The 22,392-nt window shown below is 45.3% G+C and overlaps 1 protein-coding gene across 1 annotated transcript in view; it reads right to left on the reverse strand.

Annotated features, from left to right (window-relative positions):
- LOC126233235 (sodium/potassium-transporting ATPase subunit alpha-like) overlaps positions 1-22,392 on the reverse strand; it is a 174,557-nt gene that overhangs the window by 63,475 nt on the left and 88,690 nt on the right. The window contains exon 5 of the mRNA XM_049942852.1: positions 1,915-2,459. Coding sequence (XP_049798809.1) covers positions 1,915-2,459 — 545 coding nt within the window. The remainder of the gene's footprint in view (positions 1-1,914; positions 2,460-22,392) is intronic.

Here is a 22,392-nt window from a genome sequence, read left to right on the forward strand (position 1 = left end):
ATGGTGTGGCTGACCCACAGTCCCAATAGGACAGACTATCAGGTAGGCTGTTACCAGTCTTTGTGTTGACGGTGCAGCTGACCCATAGTCCAGATGGGAGAAACTTTCAGGGAGGCAGTTACGAGTCTTTGTGTTGATGGTGCAACTGACCCACAGTCAAGATGGGGCAAACTTATAGATGGGCAGCTACCAGTCTGTGTTGACAGTGCAGCTGACCCACAGCCCAGATGGGACAAATGTTCAGGTAGGCAGTTACCAGTTTTTGTGTTGATGGTGCAACTGACCCACAGTCAAGATGGGACAAACTAGCAGATAGGCAGTTACCAGTCTGTGTTGACGGTGCAGCTGACCCACAGCCCAGATGGGACAAATGTTCAGGTAGGCAGTTACCAGTCTTTGTGTTGACAGTGCAGCTGACTCATAGTCGAGATGGGGTAAATGTTCATGTAGGCAGTTACAAGTCTTTGTATTGATGGTGCAATTGACCCACAGTCCAGATGGGACAAACATTCGAGTAGGCTGTTACGAGTCTTTGTGTTGATGGTGCGTCTGACCCACAGTCCAGATGGGACAAATGTTCAGGTAGACAGTTACCAGTCTTTGTGTTGACGGTGCAGCTGACCCACAGTCCTGATGGGACAAAGTTTCAGGTAGACAGTTACGAGTCTTTGTGTTGATGGTGCAGCTGATCCACAGTCGAGATGGGACAGATTTACAGGTAGGCAGTTACCAGTCTTTGTGTTAATGGTGCAGCTGACCCACGGTTTAGATGGGGCAAATGTTACGGTAGGCAGTTACCAGTCTTTGTGTTGATGGTGCAGCCGATCCACAGTCCAGATGGGACAAACGTTCGAATAGACACTTACGAGTCGTTGTGTTGATGGTGCAGCTGACCCACACTCCCGACAGGACAAACTTTCAGGTAGGCAGTTACTAGTCTTTGCATTGACAGTGCAGCTGACCCACAGTCAAGATGGGACAACCTTTCAGGTATGCAGTTACCAGTCTTTGTGTTGATGGTGCAGCTGACCCACAGTCCAGATGGGACAAATGTTCAGGTAGACAGTTACCAGTCTTTGTGTTGACAGTGCAGCTGACCCACAGTCCTGATGGGACAAAGTTTCAGGTAGACAGTTACGAGTCTTTGTATTGATTGTGCAGCTGATCCACAGTGGAGATGGGACAGATTTTCAGGTAGGCAGTTACCAGTCTTTGTGTTGATGGTGCAGCTGACCCACGGTTTAGATGGGGCAAATGTTCAAGCAGCAGTTACCAGTCTTTTTGTTGATGGTGCAGCCGACCCACAGTCCAGATGGGACAAACGTTCGAATAGACACTTACGAGTCTTTGTGTTGATGGTGCAGCTGACCCACACTCCCGACAGGACAAACTTTCAGGTAGGCAGTTACTAGTCTTTGCATTGACAGTGCAGCTGACCCACAGTCAAGATGGGACAACCTTTCAGGTATGCACTTACCAGTCTTTGTGTTGATGGTGCAGCTGACCCACAGTCCAGATGGGACAAATGTTCAGGTAGACAGTTACCAGTCTTTGTGTTGACAGTGCAGCTGACCCACAGTCCTGATGGGACAAAGTTTCAGGTAGACAGTTACGAGTCTTTGTGTTGATGGTGCAGCTGATCCACAGTCGAGATGGGACAGATTTTCAGGTAGACAGTTACCAGTCTTTGTGTTGATGATGCAGCTGACCCACGGTTTAGATGGGGCAAATGTTCAGGTAGGCAGTTACCAGGGACAAACATTCGAGTAGACAGTTACGAGTCTTTGTGTTGACGGTGCAGCTGACCCACGGTCCAGACGGGACGGACGTTCAGGTAGGCAGTTACCAGTCTTTGTGTTGATGGAGCAGCCGAGCCACTGTCCAGACAGTAAAAACGTTCAGCTAGGCAGTTACCAGTCGCGGAGGTCGTCGCCATGTATGAGGGCGGCGGTGCGCGGCTGGGAGGTGAGCGGGAACGGCAGCGAGCCCTGGCGCGACAGCTGGTCCTGCTGCGGGAAGAAGGACGCCTGCCGGCCCGGCGCGGTGAGCGGCGGCCAGTTGGAGTCGCGGGTCGGCCGCTCCGACAGCAACGACGGCTGTCGCGAGATGCCCGCGTACGGCTCGTAGACGGTCGAGGGGTGGCGCGCCGCCACGGAGGTGCCGAGGTCCTGCAGCAGCGAGGGGTGGCGCGCGACCGCCTGCACCAGGCCCGGCGCCTGCCCGGGCAGGTCCTGGTGGGAGCCGCCGGGCGTCTGGCCGCCGTGCGGCAGCTGGTGCCCCGAGCCGGCGGGCGTCGGCGTGCCGTGCGCCCCCTCCGCGTACCGCCGCGCCGCCCCCGAGTCGAAGCTGTGTTGCACCGTGAAGATGCCCACGGCGCGCGCGATCGCCGCCGCCGTCGTGGGGTGGTCGCCCGTCACCATGATCACGCGGATGCCCGCCGACCGGCACTTGCGCACCGCCTGCACACGCGCCGTACACGGCTCGAGAAAAGTCCGTATTATACGAGCGACTTTCTGCCGGGAAGCGTCTATTCCTTGCTCCCTCGCGTCGACTAATCGCTCGTAAATCGACAGTGAAACTAGTCGCGAGGGGTCAGTGACGTCAACGATCGACTGACTGCCGGCGGTGGAGTCCTAGGCTGCGGTCACAGTGGCTTCGATACCGGTCGATTCCGCCGACGACCGACGTCCCCCGGAGACGGCCGATCTTTTCAAATCAGTACGCCACTACGTGCGCGGTCACACTATAGCCGATCTAATCTCCCGAACATCCAGACTTCGGACGACAACCGATAAAATTAAAATAATTTTGTTTTCTTCAGTGAAATCGAACGACATTTTCGCACACGAAATATGGAGCGCGTGAAAGTGATAAGTTTAGTCCAGGGACAAAGAATCGAGTGAAATTTTTTTAAGTGCATTATCTGAAAACTGCCTCGAGCAGTTAAACAGAGAACCGACTCGAGGCGATAACATATTAGACCTTCTGGTGACAAACAGACCCGAACTATTTGAAGCAGTTAACGCAGAACAAGGAATCAGCGATCATAAAGCGGTTCATCGTCGGTGATTTCAGCCGCAAATGGAAATATTAAAAAAGGTAGGAAGATTTTTCTGTTTAGCAAAAGTGACAAAAATCAGATTTTAGAGTACTTGACGGCTCAACACAAAAGTTTTATCTCGAGTGCAGATAGCGTTGAGGATCAGTCGAAAAAGTTAAAAACCATCGTACAATATGCATTAGACGAGTATCTGCCAAGCAATATCGTAAGAGATGGAAAAGAGCCACCGTGGTACAACAACCGAGTTAGAAAACTGCTACGGATGGAAAGGGAACTTCACAGCAAACATAAACATAGCCAAAGTCTTGCAGACAAACAAAAATTACACGAATAGAAATGTGGTGTGAGGAGGGCTATGCGAGAGGCGTTCAGTGAATTCGAAAGTAAAGTTATATGTACTGACATGGCAGAAAATCCTAAGAAATTTTGTTCTTATGTCAAAGCGGTAGGTGGATCAAAACAAAACGTCCAGACACTATCTGACCAAAATGTTACTGAAACAGAGGATTACAGACTAAAGGTCGAAAAACGAAATGTCTTTTTCCAAAGCTGTTTCACAGAGGAAGACTGCACTGTAGTTCCTTCTTTAGATTGTCGCACATATGACAAAATGGTAGATATCGAAATAGATGACAGAGAGATAGAAAAACAATTAAAATCGCTCAAAAGAGGAAAGGTCGCTGGACCTGATGGGATACCAGTTCGATTTTACACAGAGTACACGAAGCACCTTGTCCCCCTTCTTACAGCGGTGTACCGTAGGTCTCTAGAAGAGCGTAGCGTTCCAAAAGATTGGAAAAGGGTACAGGCCATCCCCGTTTTCAAGAAGGGACGTCGAACAGATGTGCAGAACTATAGACCTATATCTCTAACGTCGATTAGTTGTAGAATTCTGGGACACGTATTATGTTTGAGCACAATGACTTTTCTGGAGACTAGAAATCTAATCTCTATGAATCAGCATGGGTTTCGAAAAAGACGATCGTGTGAAACCCAGCTCGCGCTATTTGTCCACTAGACTCAGAGGGCCATTGACACGGGTTCCCGGGTAGATGCCGTGTTTCTTGACTTCTGCAAAGCGTTTGATACAGTTCCCCATAGTCGTTTAATGAAAAAAGTAAGACCATATGGACTATCAGACCAACTGTGTGATTGGATTGAAGAGTTCCTAGATAACAGAACGCAGCATGTCATTCCCAATGGTGAGAAGTCTTCCGAAGTAAGAGTGATTTCAGGTGCGCCGCAGGAGAGTGTCGTAGGACCGTTGATGTTCACAATATATATAAATGATATTGTGGATAGCATCGGAAGTTCACTGAGGCTTTTTGCGGGTGATGCTGTAGTATATCGAGAGGTTGTAACAATGGAAAATTTTACTGAAATGCAGGCGGATCTGCAACGAATTGACGCATGGTGCAGGGAATGGCAATTGAATCTCAATGTAGACAAGAGTAATGTGCTGCGAATAGATAGAAAGAAAGATCCTTTATCATTTAGCTGCAATATAGCAGGTCAGCAACTGGAAGCAGTTAATTCCATAAATTATCTGGGAGTAGGCATTAGGGTGATTTAAAATGGAATGACCATACAAAATTAATCGTCGGTAAAGCAGATGCCAGACTGAGATTCATTGGAAGAATCCTAAAGAAAAGCTGTCCGAAAACAAAGGAGGTATGTTACAGTACACTTGTTCGCTCAGTGTTTGAATACTGCTCACCGGTGTGGGATCCGTACTAGATAGGGTTGATAGAAGAGATAGAGAAGATCCAACGGAGAGCAGCGCGATTCGTTACAGGATCATTTAGTTATCGCGAAAGCGTTACTGATATGATAGATAAACTCCAGTGGAAGACTCTGCAACAGGGACGCTCAGTAGCTAGGCACGGGCTTTTGTTGAAGTTTCGAGAACATACCTTCACCGAGGAGTCAAGCAGTATATTGCTCCCTCCTACGTATATCTTGCGAAGAGACCATGAGGATAAAATCAGAGAGGTTAGAACCCACATAGAAGCATACCGACAATCCTTCTTTCCACGAACAATACGAGACTGGAATAGAAGGGAGAACCGATAAGAGGTACTCAAGGTACCCTCCGCCACACACTGTCAGGTGGCATGCGGAGTATAGATGTAGACGTAGATGAGATGTAGAAAGACTGAGTTTGTGGCATCCTGAGGATCAAAATATCACAAGCGGGATATAGTTCGGAATCTATGGACTGAAATCGCAAATCGCGTGTTTCCTCAAATAGGCAAAATCTTTATCGGTCATTTTAGGCATAGAGTATGCTGTGTCGTCCGAACAAGATACAGTCAGGGCTAAAGCACAACAGGCGCAAAGATGCGAGCCGGTGTCAGTGCCCCTATTGTGCGAGTTCCACCAGGCCCACGATGGCGCTGAGGATGAAGATATCGACTTCGCCTCGGTCAGTTGCCGGCCGCGTACAAGCCGCCAATGACCGGACGACAACGAACAGGAGCCTACTCGGAAGACAGAAGAGCAGCTCTCGCCCACTTGGATATACATCATCGTCCAGGGCTGACCAGACAGGGAACGTCGTTTAGTGAACTCTTAGAATTGAACAAACAGTTGTAAATTGCATTTTCTATGTACTGTGAAGTCTACTTGCGATTATTTACACTTTGCCAATGAGGGCCTTTATTGTGTTATACTACAAGCAGTGTTGCAGACGTAATTATTCGACAAGCCACAAAGATAAGATAACCTTTTAACTCATTGGTGTGACTTTGTTACTAATTTGTTGGAGTGTTGTAGAAACTTCGTTCTCCCATCCTGTTACCTGGCCCTGGAGCATAGCTGTGTAATAGTGGCAGGGAGAAATTGTCTTAGCTGTGTACTGCACCAGAAGCCGTTTCACCAACTCACAAACTCGGTCTACCGTAGTAACGGAAACTCGGCTTCCACTGCAGTAGCGGCGATGCCTTTACAGACCTAGCGACGAAGGTTTACGAAACATTATAACATCAAAAAGTAATTTTTTCAAGTGAAAATGGTGGCATATCTTATACGCTTATAGCTGCTGTATTGGGTCTTTTTGTGGTAGCTTGTCATTCGTTGTCTACATGTTATTATCACTGCTTACTAGCGTTTCATGTCAGTAGGACACTGATACTATTAATATGAAGTGGTTTGGAAATGTGGTGTACGGTATGTATTTCCACTTTTAAGTGCTGTAGGATATCAGAGTATCTTATGCCACATTTCTTGCTTGTCGTTCTCTTGTGCGATAAATGACAGTCACTGAACGTTAACTGATGTACGTCTGCATAACGTTAAACAAATACAGCGAAACAGCTTGTTTATAACTTGCTTTTCAAGGACACCTCGAATTATCTCGAGTTGATAACAGAACGTTTCCCTCGTCATCTCATATATTCGTAAAACTTGTCTGGTTATTCCGATAACTGAGAGGACAGAATCCATAGTACTTGCCACTTTCTTTACGAGACAGGAAAGCCCATTCACATGCATTCGGCGTCTCTTTTTAACGGATGAAGCCGCTAAGCAGCACTCATATCAAAGCACAGAGGCGTCGTGGGGTCCACCCCACAGTACAAGGTTCAAATCTAACCTACTTCATACATAGAACAGATTCTAACGTAACCTAACCTCCTTTGACCCTGCCAAAAATTTGACGAAGGAGATCGGACGCATTATGACCACGCTATCGGCCGATGTTATGGGGCGACTTCTGGCGGCGTCTGACGATAGTTGTCGGTGCCACTGTGATCGCAGCCTAGTATCTCGAGTATGCTGTAAACTGCGCATGCGCGGAAACGGCAGAATGTGGCACTGACATCCGAACTTAACTATGCTCGCTAAGGGTGGGCAAACAATACTCGCGTTCGAACAGGCTCGAGATTTCCCGATACGCCGCAGAGTTCGATACAATACAGAGCTCGTTCGAACAATAATGTAACATTTGACTGGAGCGGCGTGGCTCCGGGGGATACGCAAGAAACTGCAGACTAGCACAACAACAGACTGTGGCTTCGCTTATCATGTAAAATTTGACAATCTCGTGAAACTTTGTAGGGAACAGCATTAATTCCTATACTGTACAAACTCCTATTGTGTCTCAAGCCGGCCGCGGTGGTCTAGCGGTTCTGGCGCTGCAGTCCGGAACCGCGGGACTGCTACGGTCGCAGGTTCGAATCCTGCCTCGGGCATGGGTGTGTGTGATGTCCTTAGGTTAGTTAGGTTTAAGTAGTTCTAAGTTCTAGGGGACTTATGACCTAAGATGTTGAGTCCCATAGTGCTCAGAGCCATTTTTTTTTGTCTCAAAAAATTTCCAATGTGATTTGTCATAAACTGCCTGTATGTGTGGATATATAAATAGTTACCCTGATTTTTATGTGTGGATATATAAATAGTTACCCGAAAAGACAAAAACTAAAATGTTCTCTAAAAATGTTACTTCAATGAACCCAGTGCAATATCTTATTAGTTTACGAGAAATGGTTCTGATTTACCAAGTGTAGAGCGATAAGGAGGACGCTATGACAGTTTTGATTTATTCAAGATGGCAGCTCTTCCTGGATGGTCCCACTACCTCCGATTCCTGGTGGGAGGGGGGGAGGGGGTGGATGTGGGAACGTCACGTTGATGACCCCCACTCTTCCTTTCCCCCACTTTCCCTCCCCCCTCTCCCACTTCCGTTCTCTCCTTCCCCACTTCCCTTCTCCTCCTCCACTTGTGAATTGGTGGGAACATTTAATCTGTGCTGAGCTGCTGGAGAGGAAGGACTGTGTTAATTTATTTATGTATGTATTATCCTGCTGGAAGAATTTTCCTAGCAGCCTTACTGCTTGAAATTCAAATAAACTCAGCTGCTTAAAATTTGTGGGAACAAAGGCTACAGAGTAACGACATAAGTTATTTATTTATTTTTGATGGAAATTCTGTTCAGTTGACGAGATGTTGGTGTTGGACAGAGAGGAGCTTAATTAGTGTATTACCTGCAAGCATATAGCTGAAGACTGCATCCGTAGCCTCCTATATGTTGAGTGGTACTTAAGATAGGTAAATAAATTAGTGAAATCAATGTGAAGTGAAGTAGAAATTAGAAAATAAATGAAAAACTTAGGTAAGTTTAGAAGAATTACACACTGGCAAACAGCAGACAGAGCAGCATGGCAACGGCCGGCGCTTGCAAGGCAGCTCGTTCAGGAGAAGCCATCGCCCTACCCACATAAGCGGAAGCTGTCAATTCAGCCGTCAGGGCATCGCCCGACCGGCTCACGTGTTTCTCAATTGTCACATGTGATCAAAGGCCCTCGCCTACGTTCCAAGAGCCAAAGACCGACGTTAAGAAGATTCTTCGAGAAGCTTTTCAACGTGACAGAAGATGCAATGACCGTGAAGCCATTCACCTCCAGTGAACTGAAGTAAATAAATACGTCAGACGCAGTGGGCCCGAGAGTAGTTTTCAGTTTAGATTCGGTGCTGAAGACCGTCATGCAGGAAGAGACTACATCGTACACAGAAGCACCGAGTCCGCCGCTGTAATGGAATAGCAAGCAGCAGCCTCGCCGCCAGAAGACAGAAGTTAGAAGGTATTTGAAGACTGATTTTTACGTACCCGGGTGACTCGTGAGGACGGGAAAGAGACGGCCTCACATCAGCAGTCACCTGTGAGCTGGTGATGATCTGTCAGCCGAAGACTGGCAAGGTGGAGTCCGTTGTTCGAGTCCGGGACACTGGCCTTCCCCCGCCGCGCCGCTCCGCTGGCCGACGCACAACACTGTCACACGCGGCCGCATAGAGAGAGAAACACTGTGACACCACATTCAAGGTATCACCATCCGATTCACGACTTCGTTCTCAATAATTAAACGGGCCACAGCACGATGAGCGTCTCGTGTCAACTGGGCGAAACGGCGACACGAGATAGACACCGACAGGCGTAATCAGACGCCGCCGCCGCCGCAGCAGAAGGCTTCGCAAGCGACACAGTTGTCGCACTCCGAGCCAGAACAATCCAGTAAGGAAATAATTGTACAAATCTTTCAATAAAAGTTGTGTAAAATGCTGTTTCATTCTACCTCATACCCGAGCCAAGGAAGAACCGACCCTGCCCACATGTTGTTAAGAGAGAAAAAGTAAATTATTTAGTGTTTTGCACCCTGACATAATGCTTTAGAATCAAATGCCCTTTGCAGTAATGCTCATCCCGACAATTGACTAGCATCAAAAGAGAAAACCCAGTTACATATACAAGGAATGGAAGGAGTTGACAATGGATGAGCGTAGGAGGAATACTTTTCAGTAAATAATGCTGATTCAGCAGGATGGACTGAGAATGCATTTCGCAACTCATAGACGCTACTGCCTGTGCAGGAACTGTCACCATTACTTCGCTTAAATCTGGAAAATGTAGACAACTGCCTTACACGAACACTTTTTGACTAGTATGATGAATCCTTGTGTGCAGGAGAACAACTTTCTTCTGTTAATTAATTCATGGAGAACATAAAAGTCCACAGTTTATGACGAGATTTTTCAAGATGAAAAATTGTTGCCATCATGCAGTATTAAAGCGATTGCCCCTCAAGTGCACTCCGCTAGTGCAATCCTGTGGTGTCGGCTTTTATAGTCTTGCGTGAAGACTATGTGGGTGGGTTACTCGTCCACCTAGGCCTGGTATTGAGGAGAGGTGAATTGGCCTGCGTGGGTCCAGGGCCGAGGGCACATCACATCCACCACCGACCAGCCAGGTGCAGGGAATAGCGCAACCGGATGTGGGTAAACCCCAAATCTGGGAATTTCGATGACGGTCATCTCTCTTACTAGGGGAGGTCGCCAATTGTGAAATTCAGATTCGATTCATACTGCGCGTAATAAAAGCTCATGGCCAGAGGTGTAATGTGGCAAAGCACCAAGATGCACTTCTTAGCCGTCGTCGAGAAAATCGACAGTTAAAAGAAACCGTTGCGGTGAAATACTCTCTACGATTAATAATTTTTTACAGCGTCGTGGCGCAGCGGTGAGCGCTCGGGTTCGTAATCCGAAGGTCGCCGGATCGAATCTGGCGCCATGCAACTTTTTTTTTTAGTATTTGATTTTTGTAATTCAAATGTGAATATGTACACGCACACACACACACACACACACACACACACACACACACACACACACACACACACACATATATATATATATATATATATATATATATATATATATATATATATATAATTCCCGGCAAACAATTGCAACAATTATGCATATAATAAGTTGTTGAAAGTCGTTTGTCGTCGAAAAACTGGCGACTTCGAACATCATTATGTTTTCCGCAAACAAAGTTGTATTTGACAAATGTTATTAATTGCCTTCATAATGTTAACCACGTATAGTTAACGGAAGACGTAGAAACGATATTCCGAAACGAATACGTATAGCGTAAGTCAAACGTTCGAATTAGAATAGAGACCCCACCAACACAAATTCGCTGTGGCAGGTATGAAATATAAACTCCTTTACTCGCTCGTTACACTTGAAGGACAGATGTTGAATGGGCCGAAACGAGCCGCCGCATAACAGCGTAGTTGCCTACTAACTTTGAAAGAAGGTACGAGGGCTATTCCGAAAGTAAGGTCCGATCGGTCACGAAATGGAAACGACTATGAAAATCCGATAAAGCTTTGCACAGATGTGTTGGGTAGTGTCTCTAGTATAACCCCAGTTAGCATCACGTCGCTCTTCTCATTTCTGAGCTCGCAGTGAGTGCGTAAAGATGTCTAGAAAATAGTGTCTGCCGCCAAGTACGGGGGCCTGGTGAGAAATTTCCCCTGAAGCTATGCAGCTAACATTACATAACTGTCGTGCTGTTTCGTCTTCAAGACAATTCTCAGCCGCATTCTGCAGGGGCAATGAAGATGCTCCTGCATCGTACAGCCCGTAATTGTCTCCTTCTGAGTTTCAGCTCAGGTCACATGAACCGCTGGTTATGAAGACAACATTTCGGTACAAGACAACGAGCCGTAGGCCAGCGTAGAGAATTGGCGGAGAGCACTGGCGGCTGCCTTCTATAGCGAGGGTATGGGAAAGTTGGTACAACGCTACGATACACGTCTAAGTCGGGTCGGCGACTATGGAGATAAGTAGCTGCAAGGTGTATCTAACTGTTGCAAATAAAACATTTTTGATTTTTACCGTGGTTTCCATTTCGCGACCTATCGGACCTTACTTTCGGAATAGCCCTCGTAGATGCGGTCCCTAGCGCAACTTATAACATCGTCGAAAATCAGTGCGGACGGGAGACCTTTGGTACACCCTGTTAAAAAAACGGAAAAATGGAGGCGGTGCAATTGGAGAGCGATCCGCCTTCACCAACATGCATAAGCAATTCATTAATAGTTTGTGTATATATATATATATATATATATATATATATATATATATATATATATTTGAATTACAAAAAAGTAATAATAAAAAAAAGTTGCATGGCGTGAGATTCGATCCGCCGACCTTCGGATTACGAACCCGAGCGCTTACCGCTGCGCCACGACGCTGTAAAAAATTGTTAATCGTAGAGAGTATTTCACCGCAACGGTTTCTTTTAACTGTCGATTTTCTCGACAACGGCTGAGAAGTGCATCTTGGTGCTTTGCCACATTACACCTCTGGCCATGAGCTTTTATTACGTGCAGTATGAATCGAATCTGAATTTCACAATTGGCGGCCTCCCCTTGTTAGTAGAATGTGGAATAACAAGCAATGGCGGCCTTTGAGCAAACTGAAAGATGGCTTCTAACAGCTTTTTCAGAATCTGTAATAATTTACAGTCAAACATTAATGTAAATCTGAATACGTCGGCGATTCCACAAAAAATTAAGTGCATCCAATGATACAACAATATTTTTAAACAACAAAAGTTAACACTTTACAATGACTATGTAAGGTGGCGTTATTTTGCAACTTACAAAACGCGTTTACATCCAGTACGACATAAATAAGCCCCTTCAGTGATAGAAAAGACAGGTTTGTGCTCGTTCATTAAATGTATGTGATCGACATCGTCTAGTGCACTTAATTTATTGTACAATATCTGCATGTTGTGTGACTGGGAAACAAGCAGAGCTGTGAAACTCGTGGTAGAACGGAAGGACACAGGAAATGTCGTGTTGGCAGAAGAGCCAACACCGTGTTACTAGTGGAGGCCGAAATGCACGCGTTTTAGCTCACGTAGGCTGGCGTGAGGAGGGAAGAACTATACTGACGTGAGGTCTGGAACATGACAAGGAATTATAATTCAGAAAGCGGACGTAATTAGTTTGATAATTAACTTTAATCCATTAATGATGAACGTAGCTCTTGACGGTACATGAGTCACATTATTATCTGTCAGGATACATAGTAACTGAATATGGCGCCTTGCTAGGTCGTAGCAAATGACGTAGCTGAAGGCTATGCTAAACTGTCGTCTCTGCAAATGAGAGCGTATGTAGTCAGTGAACCATCGCTAGCAAAGTCGGCTGTACAACTGGGGCGAATGCTAGGGAGTCTCTCTAAACTAGGCCTGCTGTGTGGCGGCGCTCGGTCTGCAATCACTGATAGTGGCGACACTCGGGTCCGACGTATACTAACGGACAGCGGCCGATTTAAAGGCTACCACCGAGCAAGAGGCGGTGACACCACAGGAAGCTCACACATTCCTTCGGAAAATAGGACGGCACAGGCGCTTCCACTAATCCCGGGTCCCGCCCGTGATCTGGACCACCTGCAAAACGGGAACACGTGGCTGGCAAGCAGGCGCGAGAAAACGGAAAACGGCCTGGTCAGCCAAAAACACATGGCGGCAGGTATGCCCTACGGACATAGAAAGAACTTCCAGAAACTTTGATCTGGACTCTGAACTGCGATTGGTCGGAAAGGTGATTCGCCACCCAAATTTAAGGGGGAGAAGAGACTTTGAGCAACGAAAAGAGGAGAGAAAAGGGAGTTTTTGTGGGGTCGTGAAGAGGAGAGTCGTCTTGGAGGTCCACAGCAGTCGATGGACGTCTTCGGCTGTAGTTTTGGTGAAGCACAATTTTGCTACTATCTCGCTGAGGCGAGAAGTTCTGCATTTACAGCTTCTAATCATTACGGTGATCTTGCTTATGCACCAGCGTGTGGGAAACTGAATTTACATTGGTCAATCACGTGTTGCACTCCGTTCTGCACTGAGGTTTTGCACTGCTGATTGAAATAGTAGTTCCTTCTTGCTGTTCAGTTCAACGGGGGATGTCAGTTACTCCGTGCCTAATCACACATCGCGAGCACATTAAATGGCAGAGCCAGACAGTTTAAGGGCCAATATTAATACAGGGAGAACCTGAGATTTGTAATCAATATTTAGTTTCCTTAAATTGTTTTTATGATGAATAAATATGTTAAAACCACAACATTTATCCTTTAGTAGATAGTATTTTCCTGTACCAATTAATCTTATCTCTTGTGTACATTTTATATCTTATTCGTTAAAAGAGGGACTGGATTTTCTCGGCTTATCCTGACATTCTATCGTATCGATAGGATAAGACTGGGAAACGGGTAGGTTACGACATGACAATTTACATAATTATTGAGAATAACGTACTCCTACTGGGGGACGTATAAGTGTCAGGACGACTTCAGTAGCGTTAAAATGTCCATAGTGCAAATTATGACTTGTGCATACTCATGGCAGGTCTCCGCCATTAGTAGGCAGTAGAAGTGGAAGTACGTTAGAAGTAAATACATTCACAATGAACATCTGAATCAACGACTTTTAAATGCATCTTGAGATTTCAACAAACGATATCTCAGATGATAGCATTGCACAGTAGCTATCATCACTGAAAGCCACTCATCTGTATCTATTTTCTATATTGACTTATGACGCCTTTTATTCTTTTTTATTATGCTAATGTTTGTCAGAACATCATATTCTCCACAGTTACACAGCAAATGAATACAACATGAATACTTCGTATTTTGTCACACTTGTGTATTTATTTAAATAACAGTTTACTATTTTGCCAGTAATTTTATTGAATTGTTGATTCCAAGTGGCATTTGTGCTACTTCAGAAGTGTTCAGTCCTATGTGTTAGCAGACACCACACTTGAAGGACAGATGTTGAATGGGCCGAAACGAGCCGCCGCATAACAGCGTAGTTGCCTACTAACTTTGAAAGAAGGTACGAGGGCTATTCCGAAAGTAAGGTCCGATCGGTCACGAAATGGAAACGACTATGAAAATCCGATAAAGCTTTGCACAGATGTGTTGGGTAGTGTCTCTAGTATAACCCCAGTTAGCATCACGTCGCTCTTCTCATTTCTGAGCTCGCAGTGAGTGCGTAAAGATGTCTAGAAAATAGTGTCTGCCGCCAAGTACGGGGGCCTGGTGAGAAATTTCCCCTGAAGCTATGCAGCTAACATTACATAACTGTCGTGCTGTTTCGTCTTCAAGACAATTCTCAGCCGCATTCTGCAGGGGCAATGAAGATGCTCCTGCATCGTACAGCCCGTAATTGTCTCCTTCTGAGTTTCAGCTCAGGTCACATGAACCGCTGGTTATGAAGACAACATTTCGGTACAAGACAACGAGCCGTAGGCCAGCGTAGAGAATTGGCGGAGAGCACTGGCGGCTGCCTTCTATAGCGAGGGTATGGGAAAGTTGGTACAACGCTACGATACACGTCTAAGTCGGGTCGGCGACTATGGAGATAAGTAGCTGCAAGGTGTATCTAACTGTTGCAAATAAAACATTTTTGATTTTTACCGTGGTTTCCATTTCGCGACCTATCGGACCTTACTTTCGGAATAGCCCTCGTAGATGCGGTCCCTAGCGCAACTTATAACATCGTCGAAAATCAGTGCGGACGGGAGACCTTTGGTACACCCTGTTAAAAAAACGGAAAAATGGAGGCGGTGCAATTGGAGAGCGATCCGCCTTCACCAACATGCATAAGCAATTCATTAATAGTTTGTGTATATATATATATATATATTTGAATTACAAAAAAGTAATAATAAAAAAAAGTTGCATGGCGTGAGATTCGATCCGCCGACCTTCGGATTACGAACCCGAGCGCTTACCGCTGCGCCACGACGCTGTAAAAAATTGTTAATCGTAGAGAGTATTTCACCGCAACGGTTTCTTTTAACTGTCGATTTTCTCGACAACGGCTGAGAAGTGCATCTTGGTGCTTTGCCACATTACACCTCTGGCCATGAGCTTTTATTACGTGCAGTATGAATCGAATCTGAATTTCACAATTGGCGGCCTCCCCTTGTTAGTAGAATGTGGAATAATAAGCAATGGCGGCCTTTGAGCAAACTGAAAGATGGCTTCTAACAGCTTTTTCAGAATCTGTAATAATTTACAGTCAAACATTAATGTAAATCTGAATACGTCGGCGATTCCACAAAAAATTAAGTGCATCCAATGATACAACAATATTTTTAAACAACAAAAGTTAACACTTTACAATGACTATGTAAGGTGGCGTTATTTTGCAACTTACAAAACGCGTTTACATCCAGTACGACATAAATAAGCCCCTTCAGTGATAGAAAAGACAGGTTTGTGCTCGTTCATTAAATGTATGTGATCGACATCGTCTAGTGCACTTAATTTATTGTACAATATCTGCATGTTGTGTGACTGGGAAACAAGCAGAGCTGTGAAACTCGTGGTAGAACGGAAGGACACAGGAAATGTCGTGTTGGCAGAAGAGCCAACACCGTGTTACTAGTGGAGGCCGAAATGCACGCGTTTTAGCTCACGTAGGCTGGCGTGAGGAGGGAAGAACTATACTGACGTGAGGTCTGGAACATGACAAGGAATTATAATTCAGAAAGCGGACGTAATTAGTTTGATAATTAACTTTAATCCATTAATGATGAACGTAGCTCTTGACGGTACATGAGTCACATTATTATCTGTCAGGATACATAGTAACTGAATATGGCGCCTTGCTAGGTCGTAGCAAATGACGTAGCTGAAGGCTATGCTAAACTGTCGTCTCTGCAAATGAGAGCGTATGTAGTCAGTGAACCATCGCTAGCAAAGTCGGCTGTACAACTGGGGCGAATGCTAGGGAGTCTCTCTAAACTAGGCCTGCTGTGTGGCGGCGCTCGGTCTGCAATCACTGATAGTGGCGACACTCGGGTCCGACGTATACTAACGGACAGCGGCCGATTTAAAGGCTACCACCGAGCAAGAGGCGGTGACACCACAGGAAGCTCACACATTCCTTCGGAAAATAGGACGGCACAGGCGCTTCCACTAATCCCGGGTCCCGCCCGTGATCTGGACCACCTGCAAAACGGGAACACGTGGCTGGCAAGCAGGCGCGAGAAAACGGAAAACGGCCTGGTCAGCCAAAAACACATGGCGGCAGGTATGCCCTACGGACATAGAAAGAACTTCCAGAAACTTTGATCTGGACTCTGAACTGCGATTGGTCGGAAAGGTGATTCGCCACCCAAATTTAAGGGGGAGAAGAGACTTTGAGCAACGAAAAGAGGAGAGAAAAGGGAGTTTTTGTGGGGTCGTGAAGAGGAGAGTCGTCTTGGAGGTCCACAGCAGTCGATGGACGTCTTCGGCTGTAGTTTTGGTGAAGCACAATTTTGCTACTATCTCGCTGAGGCGAGAAGTTCTGCATTTACAGCTTCTAATCATTACGGTGATCTTGCTTATGCACCAGCGTGTGGGAAACTGAATTTACATTGGTCAATCACGTGTTGCACTCCGTTCTGCACTGAGGTTTTGCACTGCTGATTGAAATAGTAGTTCCTTCTTGCTGTTCAGTTCAACGGGGGATGTCAGTTACTCCGTGCCTAATCACACATCGCGAGCACATTAAATGGCAGAGCCAGACAGTTTAAGGGCCAATATTAATACAGGGAGAACCTGAGATTTGTAATCAATATTTAGTTTCCTTAAATTGTTTTTATGATGAATAAATATGTTAAAACCACAACATTTATCCTTTAGTAGATAGTATTTTCCTGTACCAATTAATCTTATCTCTTGTGTACATTTTATATCTTATTCGTTAAAAGAGGGACTGGATTTTCTCGGCTTATCCTGACATTCTATCGTATCGATAGGATAAGACTGGGAAACGGGTAGGTTACGACATGACAATTTACATAATTATTGAGAATAACGTACTCCTACTGGGGGACGTATAAGTGTCAGGACGACTTCAGTAGCGTTAAAATGTCCATAGTGCAAATTATGACTTGTGCATACTCATGGCAGGTCTCCGCCATTAGTAGGCAGTAGAAGTGGAAGTACGTTAGAAGTAAATACATTCACAATGAACATCTGAATCAACGACTTTTAAATGCATCTTGAGATTTCAACAAACGATATCTCAGATGATAGCATTGCACAGTAGCTATCATCACTGAAAGCCACTCATCTGTATCTATTTTCTATATTGACTTATGACGCCTTTTATTCTTTTTTATTATGCTAATGTTTGTCAGAACATCATATTCTCCACAGTTACACAGCAAATGAATACAACATGAATACCTCGTATTTTGTCACACTTGTGTATTTATTTAAATAACAGTTTACTATTTTGCCAGTAATTTTATTGAATTGTTGATTCCAAGTGGCATTTGTGCTACTTCAGAAGTGTTCAGTCCTATGTGTTAGCAGACACCACAGTTGAAAAGGGAATCAAAAGACGCTTCTGTGAAGTAGACATAAAGAACTCTTTAACGATAATTCTTTGTCATTTAATGTGCGTGCACTTGCTCAAGAACGCTGTATCATTTATTAATGATGAAATCTTTTATTTATATTTATTGTGCATAATCTGAGAGTTACTGAATCTTTACATATTGTTGAAATATATTAGTTTAGTATGAGTAATTGGTCATGTTGAGCCAGATCACATCTGTAGAGCTGAAGAGCGATGTATTTTTGGTGAGACGGTCTTCAACCACTGGAAGAATAGACAGTAGTGGTGCACTACGGTAGTTAAGTGGAAACTTGAGAGCAGAGCTTAAGGGGGCCATTCTGGACACTTTTATGGTTGTTCTTGAAGAAGGCAGACCAGGCTGTGATATAGCGCTTCATTCGGTCATGTGGCTGATAAATTCTGGGCGGTCAGCAGCTGCTACGAGACGTTAACTTTTAAGGACATTTTTACGTTTGTGCTGGAAGTAGATAGACCTGCCTGTAGTAACGTGCGTGAGTCGGACTTACAGGTGTTTCCGGTCTTGCAGAAAGATGCAATACGACCTGACGATCATAAATTAACAATTGCAGTTGTGTATCAGGCTATCTCGCCGATTTATTATCTGTTATTGGACGAAAAATATATTAGATTTTACCAGAGATTTTCTCTTGTCTGTAGCTTCCCTCTGTTGTCCTATTTATTGTGTTAATTAACAATCAATTGAACCCCTGCTATAACAGAATTGGTCCAGTGCCAGCCACAGAGGAGACAGCAACCGACAGGTAGGTGAATGAAAAGCCTCACTTCTTGTAGAGAAAGAGAGAAATCGTCTCCACAAGTAATTACTTTTCCTCATCTCTGCCAATGAACCTTCGCTGATACACCATCGTCTACAGCAACCAACAACCGCTTCATACTGCTGGTTACGCCACACCTTCCTGACACTGACATGCTCCAGAAGTTTCCACGCGATCCAGAAACATCACTGTTACCGTGGAACCAGCAGGGAGAAGCAGTATTTAACTACGACAGAACAAGCGTCAGCGAGAGCGCATCGCTAGTTCCTGCTACTAATAAGGCAAGTACACCATTCGCTTGTTACATATTTTTTACGAGCTTCAAACAAGAGCGACTTATTTTCAGTTATCTGGGTAGTTACTAGTCTATTTTTTAATCTCTTGCGTGTTTGAGTGCTCACTAGGCACAACCTTTTATTTCAATAACAGTGTAGTGTACATAACCGCCGTTGCTATCGACCGTCGTATCGTATAGGCTTTTGTTTGTTTGGTTAGAACAGCTCAATGTTGGTTACACCATCAGTGAGATAGCAGTTCGATCTCCCGCTGCTAATAAGGCGAGTAAACCGTTCGTTTGTTGAATATTTTTATGAGCTTCAAACAGGAGCGACTGCAGTAATGGATAGGAACTTTGATTGTTGTGTACAGATGCGAGCTGAGTTGGCGTCCTTCGCTCACAGCTCCAGGCTGCTTTGGCTTCCGTCACACATCTTGAGTCTGCTGCCAAGGGGCGTCACTGTGGGGGATCAGACGTGGGGCTGTGAGGGACGTCGAGCACGTCCGGTGTGTTCTCTGATTGGTCCACTGCTGTGGCCGCCCCGGGTACTGCCATCTTACACAAATCGAAAAAAGTGGTCCAACTAAAACATTCGTATTTCTTTACGTACTACATGAGTACGTAATAAAAATGGGGGTTCCTATTTAAAAGCCCGTATCTCGTGGTCGTGCGGTAGCGTTCTCGCTTCCCACGCCCGCGTTCCCGGGTTCGATTCCCGGCAGGGTCAGGGATTTTCTCTGCCTCGTGATGGCTGGGTGTTGTGTGATGTCCTTAGGTTAGTTAGGTTTAAGTAGTTCTAAGTTCTAGGGGACTGATGACCATAGCTGTTAAGTCCCATAGTGCTCAGAGCCATTTGAACCATTTTTTGAACCTATTTAAAAAAAACCTATTTGATATCCGTTTGACCTATGGCAGCGCCATCTAGAGGTACAACCATAGCACTATCTGGTTTCCTCCTTCAAGCTAGACAAGTTTCGTTCTTTGTAGTTTTTTCGTTTGACGCTTATTTCGTGAGATATTTGGCCCGGTCACTATCAATGGACCACCCTGTATACGACATAAATTAATAAGTGATGGTACTGATCCACCATGGTACACAAAACGGGTCAGATCGTTGTTGGAGAAGCAACGAAAAAAGCATGCCAAATTTAAAAGAATGCAAAATCCCCAAGATTGGCAAAGTTTTGCAGAAGTTCGAAATATAGTGCATGCTTCAGTGCTATAGTGCATAATTTCCACAATGAAACTCTGTCTCAGAATCTGGCAGAAAACCCAGAGATGCTGGTCATATATAAAGCACACCAGTGGCAAGACGCAATCAATACCTTCACTGCGCGATAACAACGGTGAAATGACTGATGACAGTGCCACTAAAGCAGAGTTATTAAACACGGTTTTGCGAAACTCCCTCACCAAAGTAGACGAAGTAAATACTCCTGAATTCCAATCAAGAACAACTGCCAAGATGAGTAACATAGAAGTAGAAATCCTCGGTGTAGCAAAGCAGCTTAAATCACTTAATAAAGGCCAGGCCTCGGGTCCAGACTGTATACCAGTCAGGTTCCTTTCAGAGTATGCTGATGCAATAGCTCCACATTTAGCAATAATGTAGAACCGCTCGCTCACAGAAGGTTCCGTACCTAAAGAATGGAAAATTGCTCAAGTCACACCAATGCCCCAAAACGGAAACAGGAGTAATCCGCTGAATTACAGGCCCATATCACTAACGTCGATTTGCAGTAGGGTTTTGGAACATATACAGTGTTCGTACATTATGAATTACCTCGAAGAAAACGATTTATTGACACAGTCAGCACGGATTCAGCAAACATCATTCTTGCGAAACACAACTAGCTCTTTATACTCATGAAGTAATAAGTGCTATCGACAGGGGATGTCTAATTGATTCCATATTTTTAGATTTCCAGAAGGCTTTCGACACCGTTCCTCACAAGCGTCTTCTAATCAACCTGGTGCCTACGGAGTATCGCCTCAGTTGTGCGACTGAATTCGTGATTTCCTCTCAGAAAGGTCACAGTTCGTAGCAATAGACGGAAAGTCATCGAGTAAATTAGAAGTAATATCCGGCGATCCCCAAGGAAGTGTTATAGGCCCTCTATTGTTCCTGATCTGTATTAACGAGATAGGAGACAATCTGAGTAACCGTCTTAGACTGTTTGCAGACGATGGTGTCATTTACGGTCTTGTAAAGCCACCAGATGATCAAAACGACTTGCAAAATGATTTAGATAAGATATCTGTATGATGCGAAAAGTGGCAATTGACCCTGAATAAGGAAGAGTGTGAAGTTACTCACATGAGTACTACAAGAAATCAGCTAAATTTCGATTACGCGATAAGTCACACAAATCTGAAGGCTGTAAATTCAACTAAATACTTAGGGATTACAATTACAAGTAACCTAAATTGGAACGATCACATAGATAACATTGCGGGTAGAGCAAACCAAAGACTGCGATTCACTGGCAGAACACTTAGAAGGTGCAACAGGTCTATCAAAGAGACTGCTTACACTACGATTGTCCGCCGTATTCTGGAGTACTGCTGTGCGGTGTGGGATCCGCATCAGGTGGGACTGACGGATGACATCGAAAAAGTACAACGAAGTTCAAATGGCTCTGAGCACTATGGGACTCAACTGCTGAGGTCATTAGTCCCCTAGAACTTAGAACTAGTTAAACCTAACTAACCTAAGGACATCACACACATCCATGCCCGAGGCAGGATTCGAACCTGCGACCGTAGCGGTCTCGCGGTTCCAGACTGCAGCGCCAGAACCGCGCGGCCACTTCGGCCGGCTACAACGAAGTGCATCTCGTTTTGTATTATCGCGAAATAGGGGAGATAGTGTCAAAGACATGATACGTGAATTGGAGCGGCAATCATTACAACAAAGGCGTTTTTCGTTGCGACGGGATCTTCTCATGAAATTTCAATGACCAGTTTTCTCCACCGATTGCGAAAACTTTCTGTTGGCACCCACGTACATAGGGAGAAATGATCATCACGATAAAATAAGAGAAAACAGGGGTCGCACATAAAAATTTAAGTGCTCGTTTTTCCCGCGTGCCGTTCGAGAGTGGCACGGTAGAGAGACAGCTTGAAGGTGGTTCACTGAATTCTCTGCCAGGCACTTTATTGTGAATAGCAGAGTAATCACGTAGATGTAGAGCTCCTTGTCGTCCGGCCAGCTAGGAGCAGTATGTGACACCTGTCGGAGCCGTCGCCAGAATTCTGCCGTCACCGGGTCGCGAACCAAAAGCAGAAGCCTGTCTGCCCAGCCCATGCGGCCAACACTCCGCCAGCTGCCCGCCCAGAGGTCGACATCGGCCTAAGACACCGTCGTGCCACGGCGACGCCGAGGCCTCCCCTACAGACTGAACACACTGCTGGTCGGTCTCGCTCCGAACCGCAGCCGAACGGATCTGAGTCGGCGCACGGATCGAAGCTCCACTCTGCGCCCCTGGCTGGATGTGTTCCAATCTCTGTGTTCCCCTACAGTTTTTACCTCTACAGCTCCGTCTAGTACCATGGAGGTCATTCC

The sequence above is a fragment of the Schistocerca nitens genome, chromosome 1 (assembly GCF_023898315.1).
Source record: "Schistocerca nitens isolate TAMUIC-IGC-003100 chromosome 1, iqSchNite1.1, whole genome shotgun sequence".
NCBI lineage: Eukaryota > Metazoa > Arthropoda > Insecta > Orthoptera > Acrididae > Schistocerca > Schistocerca nitens.